The following is a 16,958-nucleotide window of genomic DNA, read 5'->3' on the forward strand; positions in this document are numbered from 1 at the left end:
AAACTTAAAAAAAAAAAAAAGAAGACATTCAGGCTGCTAACAGACACATGAGGAAATGCCCACAATCATCTGCCACTAGAGAAATGCAAATCAAAACTACAAGTAGATATCATCTCACCCCAACAAGGCTAGCATTAATCCAAAAAACACAAAATAATAAATGTTGGAGAGGTTGTAGAGAGACTGGAACACTTATACACCGCTGGTTGGAATGTAGAATGTTACAACCACTTTGGAAATCGATTTGGTGCTTCCTTAAAAAGCTAGAAATAGAAGTACCATACTATCCAGCAATCCCACTCCTTGGAATATATCCCAGAGAAATAAGAGCCATCACCAAATAGATAAATGCATACCCATATTCATTGCAGCACTGTTCACAATAGCAAAATGATGGAAACAACCTACGTGCCCATCAACGGATGAATGGATAAACAAATTATGGTATATTCACACAATGGAATACTATGCAATGATAAAGAACAACGATGAATCCATGAAACATCTCATAACATGGATTAATCTGGAAGGCATTATGCTGAGAGAAATTAGTCACAAAAGGACAAATATTGTATGAAAGCACTACTATAAGAACTCAGCAAAAAGTTTAAACACAGAAGAAAACATTCTTTGATGGTTATGAGAGTGTGGAGGGAGGGAGATGGGTATTCACCAACTAGATAGCAGGTAAGAATTATCTTAGGTGAAGGGAAGGACAACACACAATACAGGGGAAGTCAGCACAAAGGGACTAAACCAAAAGCTAAGAAGTTTCCTGAATACAACCAAACACTTTGAGGGACAGAGTATCGGGGCAGGGGTCTGGGGACCATGGTCTCAGGGACATCTAGGTAAATTGGTATAATAAAGTTTATTAAGAAAATATTCTGCAACCCATTATGGTGAGTGGCATCTGGGGTCTTAAAAGCAAGCGAGCGGCCATCTAAGATTCATCAATTGCTCCCAACCCACCTGGAGCAAAGCAGAATGAAGAACACCAAAGACACAAGGAAAATATTAGCCCAAGAGACAGAAAGGGCCACATAAACCAGAGACTCCATTAGCCTGAGACCAGAAGAACTGGATGGTGCCCGGCTACCACCAATGACCACCCTGACAGGGAACACAATAGAGAGTCCCTGATGGAGCAGGAGAAAAGTGGGGTGTAGAACTCAAATTCTAGTAAAAAGACCAGACTTAATGGTCTGACTGAGACTGGAGCGACCCTGGAAGACATCGTCTCCGGACTCTCTGTTAGTTCAAATCTAAAACCATTCCCGAAGCCAACTCTTCGGACAAAGATTAGACTAGACTATAAGACATAAAATGATATTTGAGAGGAGCGTGCTTCTTAGCTCAAGTAGATACATGAGACTAAATGGGCAGCTCCTGTCCAGAGGGGAGATGAGAAGCCAGAAAATGGCAGGAGCTGGTTGAATGGACACAGGAAATCTGGGGTGGAAACGAGGAGTGCGCTATCACATTGTAGGGAGAGCAACTACGGTCATATAACAATGTGTGTATAAATTTTTCTATGAGAATCTGAATGGAACTGTAAACTTTCACTTAAAGCACAATGAAAAAAAAAAAAGGTCTGCCTCTGGCCCCACAGTGGCTTGAGAATAACACACGAGGGTGGAGTGGAAGATCAAGTAGAGAACTGGCCAAGCTACGTGACCATACCAGCCCCTTCCTTCTCCTCACCCTCCCCAATTGCCAGCCTAGTTCTCTTCTGGGAGTCACGTAATAGTCACTGCCAAGGAGCTCTTTCTTTCCTCCTCTTTGCCACACTCCCCACCCCTTCCCCTTGTGCTGGAGGGCTGCCCTGTTTCTTTCCCTGTCTTCAGCCACACCTGCAGGAGCAGCTCCCTTAAGCGCTGCAGCTGGGACTCCAGTTGCTTGTTATGGTCTTCAAGGATCTGCATGCGTGTCTCCAGGCGGCTCTTATGTTGTCGAAGGATCCTGGCCTCAGCCAGAAGCTCCTCATTGTGGTGGCCATGCGCTATGTCAGCAGAGCCCTCGGTCAGAGTGGGTGCCTCAGCAGCCTCCTCATGCTGCCACTTCAGGCGCCTCAGCTCTCCCTGGAGGATCCTGCCAAGGATACAGAAGCCAAGACATATGGCCTTAACAGGGCACCGACTGTCCAGGTCCCAGATGTCTCCTCATACCTAGACCAGTTATGCAGACAAGGTGAGGGGCTTGGTCTGGACTAGCCTGAAACCAGGACTAGTGTGGGCAATCTCTTGGCTCCCCCATCCCCACCTCTACCCCTAGTGTTCTTGCTTCAGTGGCCATGTTCACTTCCCCTCCAGCACATATATCATTTACTCTGCCATCCTTAGATCTAGAGCAGAGAGAACTGACATTTCACATAACAAATGTCTTGTGCTTTGATGTGGTGCTTTGAGGATTAATTCTGACCTTAAAATTGGGCAGAAACACAGTCTGCAAATAAATGAGGCATTAGGGTCGCTGACTCACGTACTCCATTTTTAGATTTTTAGATTCCAAGGGAAGATATAACATAAGCAAGAGGTCACACATCTTGCCTGTTCTCTCCGTGACCCCCCTCTTTGGTCCACTTTGAACATCCATGCTGGGTCATGAAGAAAACTGATTCCAGAGATATGGCCTACTCTGGGGATCATTGTATTGGTTTGCAACAGAACACAATCACTCTCTGCCCAACATCCTCCAGGGCCTGCCCACTGCCGCTCTAATGCAGTAGTTCTCAAACTGCCTGTAGTGAAAAACAAGGACTTTTCCCCCCAGTCCATTGTGGGCCAATATGTAGTCCCAATGCACATGATTAGTACACAGCTCACATCACATGTGACAGCAACACCCAAACTTGTCTATACCCTATTCAATGAGTCCACTAATTATGCATGTCATGTCAATGTCAAATTGCTATAAAAGTTTCTAAAAGCTCACTCATTGTTTCTGTATTTATCTTGTCCTGGATCACTAACAAACAGTTCACAGACTGGCCCTGCTCTGCACCCCCAACTCATAGTAGCACCATTCTAAAGACTTGCTACGCCAAGTGTGGTCTGTGGACCAGTGGCATGGTCATCACGTTGGAGCTGGTTATAAATGCAGAAACTCAGGTCCTACCCCAGACTTAAGAATCATAATCTGCATTTTAATGAGTTCCCCAAGCAATTTGTATGCACACTAATGTTTGAGAAGCACAGCTCTAAGGAATGCTAGGGATTCTATTGCATATCCCTAAAGTGGCTTGAACTCTCCCTATGCCCCTGCTGTAACTCCTACTTTATGGAGATGAATGCCATCCCTGTGAGCTTCTTCATCTTTCCTCTTCCAGGCTTCAAATGCTCTATGTAATGTCATCCTCCTCTTCCTTTAGTACTTTCACTAAGTGATAAGTATCTTTTTTTATTCCCAACACTGGAAGTTCTTTGAAGGCAGGGACATGTCATACTCTTTTCTGTATTCTCTGTGGTTTGCCTCTAGGGGTTACTCGGATAAATTTTGGTTGAATTAAAAGGATTCAAGTATAATTATAATAATAAAAAAAGGTTGCCATAGAGTTGACACCAACTCATGGCAACCCCATGTGTGTTAGAGGAGAACTGTGTTGCATAGGGTTTTCATAGGCTGATTTTTCAGAAGTAGATTGCCAGACCTTTTGTCTGAGGCACTTCTGGGTGGACTCCCGCCTTTCAGTTAGTAGCTGAGCGCGTTAACCATTAGCACCACCCAGGGACTTCAATTATTATAATAGTCAGCATTTATTGAACCCTTACTATAAGCCAAGCAGCAGGCTAATAATACATTATATGCCTGATCTCATTTGATCTTCACATCATCCCAATTTCACAGATGAGCAAATAGAGGGTCACAGAATGTAAGTCACACAGCTAGTATGTGGAAGTGCCAGGATTTAAATTCAAGCAGTCTTGACTCTAGAACTCACACAAATCTGTGCCATCACCATACTCACTGGTTCTCATCTTCTAAGTGGGCCAGGATTTTCTCTAGCTCCCCCTTGTTTTCTGTGGCCATGCTGCATGGGGCCTGCTGTCCGAAGGCTACCTCCCGGTCTGTGATGGGGCTGGAGTGCCGCAGCAGGTACTGGTCCTCGTCTCTACATGGGTGTGGGGAGAGGAAAGGAGGGGGTCAGTCACTGAACAGAGAAACATCTTAGGTTATGAGTTCTCAGCTCTCAGCTCAGGAAAGCCCCAGAAGATGCATGGTGGAGGACTCATTTCTAAGTCACATAGAGATAGAAATGCCAAATATTCAGGCTTAAGAGGAAAGAAAATGGTCAAAGGTGGCACAGACCATGGTGGGGGTACTGGGAGAGAGGATTTTAGGGATGCTGGGTCTTCTGAGTTCTACTTACAGCTCTCTGAGAAACAACGAGCAAATCACCTACTTCCCTTTCTGTGCTGTTTCCCCACTCCATTCCCCTCACTTGCTCACCCTCTGAGAGGCATCACTGCCTGCCTGAGTCCCAGTAAGGGCCAGATTGACCCACATAGCCCGTATCTCCTGGGCCTTCTGAGCAGGACAGGGCTCTCCGTATAGGTGAAGGGCTCCTTCTCTGGCTATAGCACCATGGAGTCTCTCTGGCCAATTCAGTAAATTTCCAAATGCCTCTCCTGGGTTGGCATGGCACTAGATGGGGCTTTGAAATCTTGGGCATGAGATAATGGCTCATTTTTGCAACTTTAGATGAAGGCATATTCTTCTTCCCTCATAGTTGGGCATAGAAGAATGGGATCTTGCAACAAGAAGGGACCTGGGCAGATGGCAGGGAGATAGCACATCATTCATACTCCAGCTCAGTTGGTAGAGGGCAGATTGCTTCTCTTGCAAACACTGTGCCCAGAAAGAAGCCTTCCTTCCTTAGGGAGTCAAGGACATTAACCATCACACTCCCCCCGCCTCCCCTGAGGCTATACCCTTCCCAAACAGTGGCAGAAGGATCCCAAGGAGAACTATTCCTGGGAAACGAGCAGCTGTGGAAACTCACATGCTGTCATCTGGGGACAGGCTGTCATTAAAGAAGGAGCAATTTTGGCTTTCCATCTCAGCAAGCCTGGGAAGAAAGAGCAGGAACAGGAGGGAAAAAAGGGTGTGAGGCCTGCTTTCATCTCCAGGACTCTAATACCACAACAGGATCGTCCCCTTTGAGGGCTTCCCCAACCATCCCTAAGTGTTGAGACTCACCGGCTCCTGCATGCCCCACTGTGCACATCCTGCCAGCCCTGACCCCATTCTCCTCATCCCCAGTGAAAACCCCTCCCACCTTGGACTCGCTACAGTCACCCCGCTTCCCACTCCCAGCAAACCTGGTGGTACCTGCTGGCAAAATGCTCAATGCGGGAGTGTGTGTCAGCGTGTGGTAACATCGGGGAAGAAGCTGGCCTAGAAGAAAGCAGCAAAGACTCAAAGGAGCAAAGACTGAGCAGCTGGGCAGCCTGTTTCCTGGCCCTCTGAGTTAAGGAGATGGGCAAGAGCTGTTGGAAACAGGATACAGAGACTGGACTCCAGACTCTTAGGCCAGATTCCTGGTCAGGTCCAAGCTGAACTGCCCTGATCGTTAGTCACATCTGCCCTGGAACACTTCCCGAGCCCACTCAGGTCTCAGCCTCTTTGAGCACATACCCAGGCTCAGTGAGGATGCCCGCAGCCCCTGCTCAGCCACCAGTACTCACGTCTCACTGCAGTCAGCCTCCAGCACTGATTGCACCGGCAGATAACCTCGCTGAGGGTGTTTGCTGAAATAATGCTTGGAGCGGAATTTGTTCTTTAAGGTTGTGGCAAAGTCCCTCATGTTCTCACTGGATGTGGTCTAGAAAGAGACAGGGCAGAAGGATTCACCCTAATGGCTTCCAGGTATGGTGGGAAGGTATGGCTGCTCCCCTAGAGCAGGGAACGTGACTGGTAATCCACTCGTTCACGGCTACTACACCCTGCTCCGAGAAGGATACATGCCAAACTGTGAATACTGGTTGCCTCTGGGAAGTTGGGCTGGAGGGGTAGGGGTCAAGGTGAGGAGAGAGGGGACTTTAGCTTTATACTTTAAACACCTCGATATAACTTGACTCTTTTGTAATGAGCACATATTTATTAATTCTTTTTTTTTATACATATAAAAGATCCTTGCTCCCACTGAATCACACGTTTCCGTGCCAACAGAATTTGGAGAAAAGATATTTAGTTTGGAAATATGGATTTGGGAAAAACAGGTTGAAAGATGTTGATGTAAGGTGAGAGAGCTGGGGTTATGCTTGGGGCTTTGGGGGGCAAAATGGGACAAAGAAGTTTAGGGAGCAGAATCAGCTCAGGAAGCTAAGCACGGAACTGTGAGTCTTGAATACAGCAAAGGAGACATTCTGTGGTTAGAGTTCAGGGATGCTGACCCATCTGGGCTCAGGTGACTATAAAGGGCATTTTCCAATGAAAACCAAGTGGAATTGGGGGCCCAGGTAAAGAATATACCTTCCCCCCCCAAGGGACTGAGCAATTAATTTGAGAACGAATTTTGGTATTGACTAGAAAGGGTAGAAAAAAATGACATAGAAGCAGTTACAAAATAGCAGGTAAAGACAGGGTGACCCAGTACAGGAGCAATACAGGAAGCTACTCAGGAAAAACTGTGAGCAATGGAAGGCTAGTCATTTGGCACTGCCTTGCTCTATTTTTTCCTGAGACTTCCGTCTGCAGTAAAATAGTGAGTGCCTTTTTAATGGCTGAGGTGTCCTAGGCTGCTGAAGCCAGATATGGCCCCAGTGATGAAGAAGCTTTGCTGAAAGACTAAAGAGGCCTGAATCCCCCAAACTGGTGAAGCAAAAACTGTTTGGAGAATGCTCCCAAAGAATAGCAGAATACAGTTAACCAATGCTTGGCAAAATAGGTCAAGGGCCTAGTACCTGAGAGCTGTCTACCCTTCCCACTCAGCCCAGAGGCTCCATACCGGGGTGTAATACTCCATGATGGGGTAGTGTAGCTTGTTGCCTTTGCTGGCCCTGCCTGTCAAGAAGCAGGTCTGACAGATGTCCACGTTAAATTGTTTCAGACTCCGGTACCTTGGGGAAATGAGAGGTGGTAGGAAAGAGAATCCAATGTACCATAGCAATCCCCCTTACTCCCCCAGCATCCAAATATACGCACACATTGGAAGAGGGTAAGGCACTGAGCCATAACCAACTCAACCTTTTATACACAGCAGTATCTCAGTCCTCAGCAGATGAATAGCCTTATTCTAGGAACCATAAATCTCCATGAAATCACAAGCTCAGATCCTCAGGAAGTGTGGGAAATAGCATGGTCTCACCACTTTTTTTTCAAAAGGGGGGGCAGGGGTAAAGATCTCATTAGATCGAATAGATATCTAAACAAGGATGGACCCCAAAGGGTCCAGACTCACAGGTATTACCACCTACCCTGGAAAAGTTACACTTCCAATATGAAGGCAACTTTTTCTACCAGCCCTGGGCAAGTTGCTAAAAGCTACTTCCAAGGGACCTTTACAATAATAACAACTCTATTATTATAGAATATAGTTCTTCAGATCCAGGGCCAAAGCCTGACTAGCATAGAATAGTGAAATGCCTCAACTTAAGGGAGGAGCCAGAGGATCCAATATCAGCTGTGTGAACTTGGGCAAGTCACATTCTACCTCTGTGCCTTATTTGCTCATCTTCTAAAAAGCAGTGGGGGTTATATGGACAGTGCATGCTCCTGCTTTACAAGGCTAAAAAGTTGATCATTTTATGATGGAAGCCAAATTCAGGATGGTGGTTACCTTTATGGAGGAAAGAAGGGAATGTAATCAGAGAAGCTTCAAATGTATTATAACAATGATTTACTTCTTAAGCTTGGTGCTGGAGCCAGCTCATACCAGCTCACAAAAGCCAGTTGTTAAAGTTTCAGGACTTTTACAAGCCAGTTGTTAAATACAGTCATCATTAAAAAAAATTAAATGATATAAACTTACAGTTAAATAAATTATATTAAAGGTAATAAATACTCAAAATTCCCCACCTTCTAATTATTTCCTATGATCTATGCTCTTGAGGTTATTTATGTCGATTGTATCTTCATGGTGGACATACTATAAATAGTGTGCTACTATGCATCTCTTTCCAACTCTATGTTCAGGGACCTCATGTTGGTCGCCTGAAATCGGCCATGGCGGGAGTATTCACATCACAGAAATTGGCAACCGCTACAAATCAAAAGGAAACCTTGATGGCGTAGTGGTTAAGAGCTACAGCTGCTAACCAAAAGGTCGGCAGTTCAAATCCACCAGGCGCTCCTTGGAAACCCTACGGGGCAGATCTACCCTGTCCTATAGGGTCACTATGAGTTGGAATCTATTCGATCGCAACGGATTTGGTTTTTCTTTGGTTTACAAATCAAAAAAACCCAAACCAAACCCACCCCATCCAGTCAATTCCTACTCACAGCAACCCTACAGGATAGAGTAGAACTGCCCCATAGGGTTTCCAAAGCTGTAATCTTTACGGAAGCAGACTGCCACATCTTTCTCCTGAGGAGCGGCTGGTGGGTTCAAACTGCAGACCTTTCCGTTAGGAGCCGAGCGCTTAACCACTGCACCACCAGGGCTCCTTAGCTTCAAATCAAGTTTCCTTTTTTCTTTCTAGGGAGCAGGTTGTTACACATTTGCCAGCACACCATAGGTGTTTTTATATTATTCTCTTTATGTTTTTGTAGGTCTGCAATACTTCATAATACAATTAAAACAAAATAAACTATTTCCTAATGGCCAGTTTTTTAAAAGTTAAACATTCTGCAAATAGAAAGGATTACAACAATATAATAATGTATAACAGATTCCAAACCCACTGCCATCAAGTCGATTCCAACTCACAGCAACCCTGCAGGACAGAGTAGAACAGCCCCATAGGGTTTTCAAGCCTGTAAATCTTTAGGGAAGCAGACTGCCACATCTTTCTCCCATGGAGTGGCTGGCTTGAACCGCCGACCTTTCAGTTAGCAGCCATGCACTTAATCACTGTGCCAACAGGGATCCTGTATAACTGATTAGCTGTCATTATATAATAATTAAACAATGTATTGCTTTGTAATGTATGATTTGTACGTAAAACTGAATGTTTATTATTATTACTCCAGCATGTATTGCTTTTCCTACCTGAAGCCTTTGATGGGGCACTGCCTACAGATAGAGCACTTGGTCTGATGTTTCACTTGTTCAGCAATGGTAACCCGATGCAGAACAGCCAGCCACACCACAGACTGGGGCTCCAAGTTGACCCACTCCAGGAACTGGGAAGCTTCGATAACTGGCTTCCCAGTGCTCTAGGGAAACAAGAAGCCCAATGGGAATGACCAAGGTGCAAAGTATCTTGTCTCTAGAATAGCAGTCCTCAGAGGAGCAGGGGAACCAGCAGGCCTGGGTTGGCCTATTCTCCAGAGTTATACACATTCTGTCCTGTCCTACTTGAGCTGGCTCCCTCTGCAACAGAACTCTGACCCTAAAAGCCCAGAGACCCTCTGCCCTGATGCACCGTCCCAATAAACTCTCTTACTTCTGAGTACTTCAGAACAAAAGTCTACTCTGAGTCCTCTCTTCCTCCCTCCTATTCTCCCTCTTTTCCTCCCACTCTCCCTCCCTCCCTTCCTTGTTCCATACTCACAAAACGGAAGCAACTACGGACACTGGGTTCCACATTGCTGCCCCCAAAGGCTGCTACTTCGCCCAGCTGACGGGGCACCTGAATGGCCTCATGAAGCAGGACACCAAGGTGGCGTTGATCACACTGGCTGCCTGAGTTGGCCACTTGGCTGAAGAGGTCTGCTGGCCCCCACCATAAGTAATGACCAACCCAGATGCAGTAATGGCCAGAGAATGGTGTGGGGACAAAGGGCAGAAAAGGAAGACAGGGAAAGAGCACATAGACTTAACCCTTTCGTGCCCAGCAGTACATACAGCGACCATGACCTTTTCAACCTCTGGGGTTTATTGGGAAGCTGTTGTTATCACTGACAATGCATGCTACCACAAGGCAGAGGCCTTTATGACTTTTTGAAACTGAAGAAATGGCTGTGTGCCACAAATTAATGTTTTTACAGGGTGTCTGAATTTTTGGTAAGAAAAATAGAAATTTTGAAAATTTTTATTTGTTACACATATGTACCAATAGACCCCAGTGATGACTCTGGGGTATAATCAGTGGTACTTCATATGTACCAATAAACACTTAGGGTAGGCTTGTGGGAGGGGGCAAGAAAAAAAATCCATACTACCTACCAAAAATTCAGACACACTCAATGATTCAGCATGCTTCCATTAATGAAAGCACACGGTATCAATAAAAAATTCAAAGCAGAAAATAACTGGGCCTCCAAAGGGTTAACTAATGACTTTTGGAACTGGAATACCTAGAAGTCCATCCCTGACCTTCTAGAAGCCCTGGAGTTCTAAAACAAGCACTTCTGAATTCAGAGAGAAAAGAGAGACACAGAGAGCAACAGGAAGAGAGTGAGGGGAGAGAGAGAAGACAGACAGAGCTGTGTGTGAGAGCAGCGCCAGACACAGATATGACACTGCTGGGAAAAACAAATTCCTTAAGAAGGAAGATGAGGGCATGTGGGATTTAGGGGCGCCTGAACATGAGTCACAGTCGGGCTGCCATATCCACTCCTGTTCATGTAGCTCATTTAGTCTGATACTGCAGTCATTTCTCCATTATCTACACAATTGGAAGGAAATACTGGCATGGATAATCCAAAAATAGAAGAAGATTCAAAGCATTTGCTAATCTAAAATTATCTCTAAGTGACTGTGGCATATACTATGGTACTTATATTTGAATATGGGCTGTATCTACTATTCTGAGCACCCCTCATCCCACCCCAAACTTAGAAAATCTGCCTCCAGAGGTTATTGTCTATCTGCTTCATACCTTATATAGGGCTAAGAAAATACAGAGAAGTGGAAGGCAGAGAGCTTGGGTTTTAGTTCTAGTTCCATTACTAACTAGCTTGTAAGACCTTGGGTAAGTCAAGAACTTCTCTATGTTACAGTTTCCTTACTTGTAAATTGGGGATAAGTCATCACTGTCCATCCCATCTCAAAGGAATGTTGGGAGACATAACTGAAGTCATAGCTATGAATATGTTTTGAAAAGTCCCCTTCCTTGTAAAGTTTTCCCAAGACACTGTCATCTCTTCTTTTATCTCATATAGTACATATACTTTGTCATTCAGATTATTCTAATTAGTACTTTTTTAATGCTCTCTGTGTTTTTCTGTCTCCTTTTCTGAATTGCAAACCACATGAGGTAGGGATCATGTCTAATTTAACTTAGTATTCACCACATTTAGCACAGTGGTCCACACACATGCACTCAACAACAGATAACGGTGTGGGAGAAAAGCACAAAGTGTACAAGATGCACAAAAGATGGAGGATGAGGAGGAAAGCAAAGATACTATAAACCACAGAGGTTAAAAACTGCATAACTACATACATACTGTCCACCTCCCAGATAATGGGGATTATTGCATCCTGCCCATGTAATCATATAAGTCTCCAGAAGAAAGTGTGACATGGCTTCAGTGTCAGTCTGGGATAGGGCTAAGCTTGATAGTCCAAGGGAGAATGAACTAGAAAGGCATGGCCCTCCGTACTCCAGGAAGCCAACTAAGCTCCTGACCAAGTCTTAGATCAGAAAAAAAAAAAAAAAACACCCTTAGGGTGCCACTGGGAATAACAGGTCTTAGGCCCACCTTGGTCTTTGGCCACTAAGGGTTCTTTTCAATAGCCTTGACCAGGAAGCATCAGAAGGTAGCCTGAGTAGCCCTCTACTGAGTCATAGAATCTACTGTCTGCTTATCTTACACCCTTCCTCCTCCCCACAACACCTCTCCCTCCACCCAACTCCACTCCAGACTTTGGGGTTGTACTCACACTGAAGTTTTTCCTTCACTTCTGTGCCACACAGGCATGCAATGCCAGTCTTAAAGGACAACGCCCGCATCTTTCCACTGCGACCACTAGGTTTAAAAGAAGAGACTGAGAATATTTGTAAATGGTTAACATCTTGGCAGTCTTTTTCCCAGCAAGGCTCTGTGCCAACTGTGTCCCAAGCTGAGCTGGGTCCTGGTCCACCATGGGAGCAACCTCTTCCTACCATGCTCATTCCAGGGTGTCCCATTGAATTGCACACTGGAGACTTCCAGGGCTGAAAGACTTTACCTGTCAAAAACATTGAGGAGCCAGTTGAGGCTCATGTCCACACAGAGTGGCACATTGACCAGGATGCCTCTTTCCTCCTCCAATCGTTCATATAAAGCAGTGAGGCAGTGAATGACCTCCACTACATCCATCACATGTTCACTGGCCTGCAGATCATGCTCATTGAAGACATCCAGGGCTGTGGTTAAAGTTACAAGGTCCACTGGGAAGGAAAAGAGAGAGGGAAAAATATAGCCAAAAATAGAACCCCAGGGGTTAGACAAGGAGATAAGGCCATCAGTGTCACCAAATTTGACACAATTCAGACCAAACTCATCCTTTACCAAGACCCTCAACCCGAGGAGAGGGAAGGTAGAAGAGACCCCCTAACTTAACCCAAGATGTTTCTATATCCATATGTTCTTTATTTGACATCATTTTCAGGAAGATGGTGGGATGTGAGTTAACTCATCTCCTATGTTGTATTAACTCCCAAGTGATTGAATCTCATCTTTTTTTTATTGTGCTTTAGGTGAAGGTTTACAGCTCAAGTTAACTTCTCGTTCAAAAATTTATACATACATTGTTTTGTGACATTAGTTGCAATCCCCACAATGTGACAGCACACTCCCCCTTTCCACTCTGGGTTCCCTGTGTCCGTTCGACCAGTTCCTGTCCCTTCCTACCTTCTCATCCTGCTTTTGAGCAGGAGTTGCCCATTTGGTCTTGTATATCTGAATGAACTAAGATGCACGTTACTAGCGCGTATCGTTTTTTGTTTTATAGTTCTGTCTAATCTTTGTCTGAAGAGTGGGCTTTGGGAATGGTTTCAGTTCTGGGTTAACAGAGTATCCAGGGGCCATGTCTTCTGGGGTTCCTCGAGTCTCAGTCAGACCATCAAGTCTGGTCTTTTTACTAGAATTTGAGTTCTGCACCCCACTTTTCTCCTGCTCCATCAGGGACTCTCTGTTGTGTTTCCTGTCAGGGCAGTCATTGTCGGTAGCTGGGCACCTTCTAGTTCTTCTGGTCTCAGGCTGATGAAGTCTCTGGTTTGTGTGGTCCTTTCTGTCTCTTGGGCTAATACTTTCCTTGTGTCTTTGGTTTTCTTCATTCTCCTTTGCTCAGAGTGGGATGGGACCAATAGATGTATCTTAGATGGCTGCTTGCAAGCTTTAAAGACCCCAGACGCTACTCACCAAAGTGGGATGTAGAACATTTTCTTTATAAACTATGTTATGGCAATTGACCTAGATGTCCCCCGAAACTATTGTCTCCAGGCCCCAGTCCCAGCTACTCTGTCTTTCAAAGTGTTTGATGTATGTAGGAAACGTCTTTGCTTCTGCTTTGGTCCAGTTGTGCTGACTTCTCCTGTATTGTGTGTTGTCCTTCCCTTCACAGAAGTTGACCCTTGTCTAATATCTAGTTAGTGATTTCCCCTCCTCCTCCCTCCCCACCCTTGTAACTATCAAAGAATACTTTTTTCTGTATTTGATTGAATCTCATTTTAAGTTTCTCTATCTTTACACATGTTTCAACAGAAACTAGGCTTTCCTTGAACCTTGTTCTGAGAAGTTAGACACTGATTATGAAGGCTCAGGTATGACTGACTAAATGTGATACATGTCAGGAGGACGTTTTAATTAGCTCCAATGCTGGGATCATCCTAGCCAGACATAGCTGGGCCAGGAAGCTTTAATGGACAGTGTCCCTGAGAAAGGCCAGAAGCCACATTATGTTTGCAGCCACTTCATTCCCTAACTGGCATTTACTTCAACAATTCTGCTGATACATCCAATAACCCCAAAATGGCAAAAGAACACAAGCCCCTAGTGACTCCAAACCATGGGCTGGGATAGTTTCTGCCACAGAGCAGTTGCTTGATTATCCATGTTGGGCAGGGAAAAATGGACAAGGAGGATAGCTCTGGGGTTAATTTGGGAAGTAGGCTGGGGTTGGGGGAGAGTAGAAGGGCCCTGGGAAAAGCAGGTGTCTACAGCCAACATATGTCAGCTTTTAGAGAGTTCCCACCAAGGTGGGATGAAAATGGAAAACAGCAGGCAGATGAATAATAGCAGGAGTATGGTGAAGGCTATAAGAGAAATGCGGTGGGATACGTACAGCGCAGTGCCTTCTGGACTCTGCGAAGCTTCATGGCAGTGCGATAAGCTGAGAACTTAATGTTGTTCAGATCAGCTGCAAAGAATGGAAAGAGATCCCCTCAAATCAGGGAAATTCAAATTAAAAGCACAATAAACATTGCTTAGGGGGCACTGAGCTTCCGCTAAGAGTGATCGAATAATTTGGAAATGGATAGTGGTGATGGTTGCACAACGTGATAAATGTAATTAATGTCACTAAATTGCACGTGTGAAGAATGTTGAAATGACAAATGTTTTGTTATATATATATATCTACCATAATTTTAAAAAAAATGCCACACACTCAGATACCATTTTACACCCACTAGATTGGCTAGGGAGCCCTGGTGGTGCAGTGGTTAAGAGCTCAGCTGCTAACCAAAAGGTTGGCAGTTCAAATGCACCAGTCATTCCTTGGAAACCCTATGGGGCAGTTCTACTCTGTCCTATAGGGTTGCTACGAGTCAGAATCTGCTTGATGGAAATGGGTTTGGTTTTGGTTTAGATTGGCAAAAAATAAAATTCTGACAATAGAAAGTGTCAGTAAGAATGTGGATTAATGAGAATTGCTGGTAGAATTGTAAATTATCACAATCACTTTGGAAAAGAACTTGGTATTACCTAGTAAAGTTGAGCATTCACATATTCTACAACCCAGTTAGCTATCTTTCCAAGAGTAGTGATTTTCAAATGTTTTTAACCAAGACTCATAGTAAGAAATTCATTTTCATTTTACATCATGACACACGCACACACGCACGCATGTGTGCATAAATAACTGAAACAAACATTTCAGGAAACAATGCCTAACTAGATTTGATAAAGTAAACACATTACAAAACTAATATCAAATATGACTCTTGCTAAGTATCTGTTGCACTTCCATATTTCCTAGTCTTTTTCAATTTTTTAAAATGCTGTCACAACATACTAAAATGATTTTATGATTTGTAGGCTGAAAAACATGCCCTGGAGAAATTATTGCACAAGTACACCAGAAGACAAGTGCAAGAACTTCTTAGCAGCATTATTCTTACTAGCTCCAAACTAGAAACAAGCCAAATGTTCATCAACAGTAGAATGGCTAAATAAAATGTGGTATATACAATGGAACACTCTACAGCAGTGGAAATGAATGAACTATAGTCACATACATCAACATGGATAACAGTTGCAACATAATGATGAGACCCTGTTAGTAGCCAAAGAAAAGGCACACAGAGTCACAATCATTGCAACCTTGGCAGTGTCTTTCAAAGAGGATGAGATTTCACATCTATAAGCATAATTTCCTAATGTGATGATAAATTGGTCCGGGGAAAATGTAGAGTCCCAGTTAAGTGAGGTGCAGAGGGGAAAGGAAGGAAGCCTGTTGGAGGAACGGACAAGGCACTTACTTCCACTCTCACCACTTGTTAAATGGAATTCCCTTGTATTCTTACAGGACAAAGGCATTTGTATATATTTCCACCCTATACAGGAACCCCCACATTCTTACCTAGGGTTTGGTATAATTCGGTCATCTTGGGATGGTCCCAGCATGTGGTCTGGGCCTGGTGGCTACAAACAAAAGCATCAGTAGCACCAGGGTGCACACCACCTTCCTCCCCCGCCAACACACACACCACTCAGTGACAGATTGGATGCAAGAAGCTGAGGGATCCAAGGGTGAACCCTGAAGATCCCAAAGCACAAGGAATTCACCTTTACCCAGGTAGAATCTTGAGCTCTTGAGATAAGTAGGAAGAAAAACTGGACTGGATGGAGGAATCCCAACAGACAAGGAGTGACAGGGACAGGTAGAAAAAAGACAGGTGAGGGAAGGGGTGGGCAGGTGACTGACCCACTTCTGATTCAGATGGTCACTCACTTGATGTAGTAGGGAACTTTATTGGGTGAAATTGCTCTTTCCCAGGGAACCTGGACAGAGGCTGATAAGGGAGAAGAGAAAGAGAAAGAAAGCTGGCCATTAATGCTCTTTAGGCCCCTGGTCATTCCCGTACTCTCTCCTCCCAAAGAAATGGTCAAGTACAAAGGGAATGTCTAACTCTCATTGCCCTTGAGAGTAGAGCAAAACTTCTGATGAACAAACTTCTCTCTCTTATGTTATAAGCAAGGAATGAAGAGGTTGTCACTGATACCCTAACATAGCAGAGACGTGTCAAGGGCAGGTACAGGAAAACCTGATCTTGGTCATCCCCATAATTCCCTGAGCAGGTTGCCATTTCTACCCAATCAATTGCAGGCAGCTAGAGTGTGGCTGTGGATGTGAAGTGGACCCCACTTTCCTCATGGGACTCAAAGCCCTTCCCTCAGAAAGTTAAGCTTCTCAGTCCTGTGGGACAATAAGAACTGGTACTGCCCATTTCTCTCCCTGGTGAGGAGCTCTAGAAAAGCATGCCTCTCTCTGCCCCATGTCTTTATCTTCTGAATATTCCAGGAGAGGCCCAAGTTACCTGGCCAACCTCCTGGTTGCAGTTTCCCTGGGTACAAGAGCCCTCTGCAGGTATAGCTGCATGCCAGTGATTATAATAATGATAATAAAAGTCTCAGTTAATATTTCTTGAGCTTCTACTACGTGCCAGATACTATGCTAAATGCGTTGTGCGTATATCTAATTT

General features: G+C 44.6%; 1 protein-coding gene across 2 annotated transcripts in view; it reads right to left on the bottom strand.

Moving 5' to 3' along the window:
• The window catches only part of DRP2 (dystrophin related protein 2), a 50,260-nt gene that overhangs the window by 5,898 nt on the left and 27,404 nt on the right, over positions 1-16,958 (bottom strand). For both annotated transcript variants that reach the window (XM_004377531.1, XM_004377530.1), the window contains exons 8-20: positions 16,208-16,268; positions 15,836-15,897; positions 14,318-14,392; positions 12,221-12,422; positions 11,933-12,018; positions 9,657-9,814; positions 9,152-9,318; positions 6,950-7,061; positions 5,688-5,824; positions 5,332-5,397; positions 5,003-5,068; positions 3,968-4,111; positions 1,854-2,091 (exon numbers count right to left, since the gene is read on the bottom strand). In XM_004377531.1, the coding sequence (XP_004377588.1) occupies positions 1,854-2,091; positions 3,968-4,111; positions 5,003-5,068; positions 5,332-5,397; positions 5,688-5,824; positions 6,950-7,061; positions 9,152-9,318; positions 9,657-9,814; positions 11,933-12,018; positions 12,221-12,422; positions 14,318-14,392; positions 15,836-15,897; positions 16,208-16,268 (1,574 nt within the window). The remainder of the gene's footprint in view (positions 1-1,853; positions 2,092-3,967; positions 4,112-5,002; positions 5,069-5,331; positions 5,398-5,687; positions 5,825-6,949; positions 7,062-9,151; positions 9,319-9,656; positions 9,815-11,932; positions 12,019-12,220; positions 12,423-14,317; positions 14,393-15,835; positions 15,898-16,207; positions 16,269-16,958) is intronic.

Source organism: Trichechus manatus, unplaced genomic scaffold, assembly GCF_000243295.1.
Source record: "Trichechus manatus latirostris isolate Lorelei unplaced genomic scaffold, TriManLat1.0 scaffold00051, whole genome shotgun sequence".
NCBI classification, from domain to species: Eukaryota; Metazoa; Chordata; class Mammalia; order Sirenia; family Trichechidae; genus Trichechus; species Trichechus manatus.